The 4,972-nt window shown below is 39.7% G+C and overlaps 1 protein-coding gene across 1 annotated transcript; it reads right to left on the minus strand.

Annotated features, from left to right (window-relative positions):
* Positions 1-1,903: 1,903 nt before the first annotated feature.
* On the minus strand, positions 1,904-4,562 carry LOC129521825 (olfactory receptor-like protein OLF4; the record flags this gene model as incomplete). Its single annotated transcript, XM_055343662.1, has 2 exons — positions 3,655-4,562; positions 1,904-1,916 (listed from the first exon to the last, which is right to left on the minus strand). Coding segments are annotated over exons 1-2 (921 nt in total), but the record flags the coding sequence as incomplete, so codon positions are not given.
* Positions 4,563-4,972: the final 410 nt, after the last annotated feature.

Here is a 4,972-nt window from a genome sequence, read left to right on the forward strand (position 1 = left end):
GAGTGGTCTAGTTTCATTCTTCTGCATGTGGATGTCCAATTTTCCCAGCATCATTTATTGTTAATTAACAAGAGAGGAAGCCACAAATGTTGGAGAGGATGCGTAGAAAAGGGAACACTCTTACACTGTTGGTGGGAATTTGAACTGGTGCAGCCACTCTGGAAAACTGTGTGGAGGTTCCTCAAAGAGTTAAAAATAGACCTGCCCTACGACCCAGCAATTGCACTGTTGGGGATTTACCCCAAAGATTCAGATGCAATGAAATGCCGAGACACCTGCACCCCGATGCTTCTAGCAGCAATGTCCACAATAGCCAAACTGTGGAAGGAGCCTTGGTGTCCATCGAAAGATGAATGGATAAAGAAGATGTGGTTTATGTATACAATGGAATATTCCTCAGCCATTAGAAACGACAAATACCCACCATTTTCTTCAACGTGTATGGATTTGGAGGGTATTATGCTGAGTGAAGTAAGTCAACCGGAGAACGACAAACATTGTATGTTCTCATTCATTTGGGGAATATAAATAATAGTGAAAGGGAATAGAAGGGAAGGGATAAGAAATGTGTGGGAAATATCAGAAAGGGAGACAGAACATGAAGACTCCTAACTCTGGGAGGTGAACTAGGGGTGGTGGAAGGGGAGGAAGGCGGGTGGTGAGGGTAAATGGGTGATGGGCATTGAGGGGGGCACTTGATGGGATGAGCACTGGGTGTTATGTTGGTAAATTGAACACCAATAAAAAATAAATTTATTATAAACAAAACAAGATAAAAACAAAAACAAAAACCCTTTCATCTTGTGTACCAGAAAGTTTAGCTGTTCTATGAAAAAAAAAAGTCAGTTTTGAGATACTCAATCCTATTAGTTGGTATAGAGGAGTTCTCCTTGCATAAATATCAATGAGGTTGTGTCTTTGAGGCCTCTGGATATTAAGATAGGAAAACTGATTCATTGTGAAAATTAAAGCCACCGTTCTCTAAATATTTTTGTCAGAATTTCTATAAACCTAGAATTCCACGTGAAAACAAATGTTCATTCTTTTCATTTCTTTACAAGTTTCTCTCAAGCTTTCTTTCAACACAATAGATTGGTTATAATGAGCTACAATGAGGGCTATGGGTCTTGTGCATGTACATATATGCACAAGAGTGTGTTTTCTTGAAATGAAAATGTACATGAATATACATACATTTACATACACCCAACTCATAATCTTGAACATTCTTTGGACCCAACAGTGTATTTCCACACATTTCATCTTTCCTTACAACATTCCTTGAAGTTGTGTTTATGATTCCACATTGCCTTCAGAAGAAAATGAAGGCTGGAGGGATTACACTCTAACATTGTGTAATGAAGCAGTTAGAACTTACTGTGTACCTTCTTGAGATCTATGGAAATGGAATCATGCAGTGTGTCTCCTGATTTTTTAAAAAATATTTTATTTATTCATGGAAGACACAGAGAAAGGCAGAGATATAGGCAGAGGGAGAAGCAGGCTCCCTGCAAGGAGCCCAATGTGGGACTTGGTCCTGGATCATAGGCCCTGAGCCAAAGGCAGATGCTCAACCACTGAGCCACCAGGCGTCCTTGTCCCATGACTTTTCAATGACTCTTTCAATTCCATAAGTTGTGCACTTTAAATATGCATAGTTTTTCTCATGTAATAATCATTGAATAAATTAATTAGAGTTAAAAAATTCTAGTGGTGCATGACTCAAGGTCAGACTGGAGCATTGTGTCCTGAATCACACCTATCAGAATGGGAGAGCTCTCTTCTAACTGTGGAAAAGCTAAGGTTCACATGTGGATGTTAAAATAGTGGAATTAAGACATTTCACATTTGATAAACTCATTTGAAAAAAACATTTTATGATTTATTTATTTGAGAGTGAGAGAGCACAGAGGAGAGTGAGAGGGAGAAGCAGATCCCCTGCTGAGTAGGGAGTCGCATATGGGATTCAATACCAGGACACCGAGACCATGACCTGAGCCAAAAGCAGACACTTAATCAGTTGAGCAACCCAGGCGCCCCTACACTAAGCCACTTTATTTTACAATGCTTAGTATGCAACAAAAGCTCACTGATATAATAATTAAATTAGGCAGAACTCATGGCATGTGTAGTAATCTGATTCTTTTTTTTTTCTAGGCATTGGTGCTGATACTTGAAAGTAGCCTTCATGAGTACTCTGTTCTTCAAGTTTGTCTCACTGACTGTATTAAAAATGAGTTCATCGAGGCCTCTTTGAGGTAATGTGGAGAGGTTGGAAGGACTTCCATGTGTGCACAAAATTGGGACTCTGAATCACATCCTAGCCTGCCAGTGAGGTGTCCTGTGATTATGAGGATGATATATAATGGATGATACCGATAGTGTTCATTCACTGTCCCTTCAGAAATTATGGGAAAATTTTGAATAGTGGGAGATATTTTACTTAGAGAAACAGAAGGAATGATATTTGTACATAGGTTTGGAAAATTTCAACCCAAATCCAGAAAATAATTTAATAAAACCCCAAACATGCCACCATCTTTCCTTTAACTGAATATACCTTACAAATGGACACTGATATTCTGTAATTTATTTAATTTTTAAAAAGATTTTATTCATTTATTCATGAGATTAATGAATAAAATTATTCTCTTTCTTTCTCAGAGAGAGAAAGAGGCAGAGACACAGGCAGAGGGAGAAGCAGGCTCTATGCAGGGAACCTGACCTGGGGCTTGCTCCCGGGTCTCCAGGATCATGCCCTGGCCTGAAGGCGGTGCTAAACCACTGAGCCACTGGGCTGCCCCGATATTCCATAATGTAATGAGTAGATGAAGTGCCTGAGAAAGAAATACTTTGCATAGCAATAAATCTATGATTTAATATTTTGCTTCATCATCCTTAAAGCCAACTCGACTCTAAGGCCATATTATGTCAATCTATTTTTCTCCATATATGTCTTTCCATGTAGATTCCACTTGGAGACATGGATTTTTATTATTATTTCTTTTGCTAGTGATTAGGGTAGGCATGGTGGACACAAGCTGTGTAACAACAGGATCCTAATATGTAGAAAAATCCTCAGCATCAGCTATAACAACCAGTGTGTCAAAGTGTGCATTCTCAGGAGGAGCATTTAAGGTAATTATATACAAAGGAATCATGTTCATAAAGTGAAGCTCAGTGGTCTCAGATTTTTCTCTGTTATAAATTTATATAAATAGCTATGGTGGCCAGGTATAGATTTTCCATAGGAGTAGTATTTGGTCAAACAAAACAAAAAAAATACTCAGTATGATATATTTTATTTGAGAAGAAATTATTCTTAGCAGATACATGTAGTCCTTTAAAAAATGAGAATTTCCAAATATTTCACAACCAAGGTTAGGAATAGCATTGAGAGAGTAGGAAAATGACAAAGGGAAAATCTCTGGGATATCAGAGATATCACAAAGCTTAATAAAGTGAGTTACGTAAATTATATAGAAAGGCAAAGAAGAAATAGAAATTCAGGAAAAAAAATAGTAGAGGCATGTCCCACTTCCACAATCTGATCAGGGTATCTCAAGATTTGGCTCAGGCTTTGGGCCTTGCAATCATGGGCACTTCTTCAGCCCCAGGACGATTGGCCCTTTTAGAGCTGGCATCCCAGAGAATCTCATCAGAGCCTCCTTTATGTCTCTGTTCCGCAGGCTGTAGATGAAGGGATTCAGCATGGGTGTGACCACTGTGTATATCACTGAGGCCACTGCACTTGAGTGGGAGCTCTGGGTAGCAGCAGAGCTAAGGTACACTCCTAGGCCCGTACAGTAAAATAAGGAGACAACCGAGAGGTGAGATGCACAGGTGGAAAATGCTTTATACTTGCCCTGAGCTGATGAGATTCTATGTATGGAGGAAACAATCCTAAAGTAAGAGTAAAGGATCCCAAGGAAGGTACCACCAGCCAGCAACATAGCTGCAAAATACATTACCATGTTGGTGAGAAAGGTGTCAGAGCAGGCAAGTTGTATCATCTGATTGAGTTCACAGAAAAAGTGCGGGATTTCCACCTCTGTACAGAAGGAGAGCTGCAACACCATGGAGGTTTGTAACAAGGAATGCAGGACACTCAGGACCCAGGATACTAGGACCAGCAGTGCACAAAGCCAGGGGTTCATGATCACCGTGTAGCGCAGGGGGTGACAGATGGCTACAAACCGGTCATAAGCCATCACAGTTAGAAGAAAGATGTCTAATCCTGTAAAAAGTATGAAAAAGTACATCTGTGTGAGGCACCTTGCATAGGTGATGACTTTGCTTTGGGTCTGGATGTTCTGCAGCATCTTGGGGACGGTGGTGGAGGTGAAGCAGATGTCTACAAAGGACAGGTTGGTGAGGAAGAAGTACATGGGGGTGTGGAGGTGGGGGTCTGAGCTGACGGCCAGGATGATGAGCAGGTTTCCAAACACAGTGATCAGGTACATGGAGAGGAAAAGTCCAAATATGAGGGGCTGTAGTTCTAGCTCCTCTGAAAATCCCAGAAGGTAGAATTCTGAAATTCCTGTATCATTTCTTGGGTCCATATGGTGGAGGCGACTACCAGCACAGGGGAAAATAACATGAATCATTTTCACACAAATGGATATTGCTCACATTGTGGAAATGCAACAATTTATATTTTCCAGTCAAGAAACTAATTTCAATATTTTTGAATGGATCTGGGACCTTTGAGGTGATCTTCATTTCCTCTCTGACTTGGAATTTTATTTTTTTCCTTTTAATTTAAGATTTGGAATTTTCATCCCAACATCAGATGTTTCCCAACAGTTCAAGTATTGTATAGTCTTAGTAGGAAATTCTTTCATGCATTTGAAGAATATATAGAGTGTGGACCATGTTTCAAAATTCTAGTCATAAAGTGTAGGGGGTGAAAAGCAAAAGTCCCTACAATTGTGTGATGGTGATGGAAGTAGAAATAAAGATTAAATAATCA

The sequence above is a fragment of the Nyctereutes procyonoides genome, unplaced genomic scaffold (assembly GCF_905146905.1).
Source record: "Nyctereutes procyonoides isolate TBG_1078 unplaced genomic scaffold, NYPRO_anot_genome, whole genome shotgun sequence".
Taxonomy (NCBI): domain Eukaryota; kingdom Metazoa; phylum Chordata; class Mammalia; order Carnivora; family Canidae; genus Nyctereutes; species Nyctereutes procyonoides.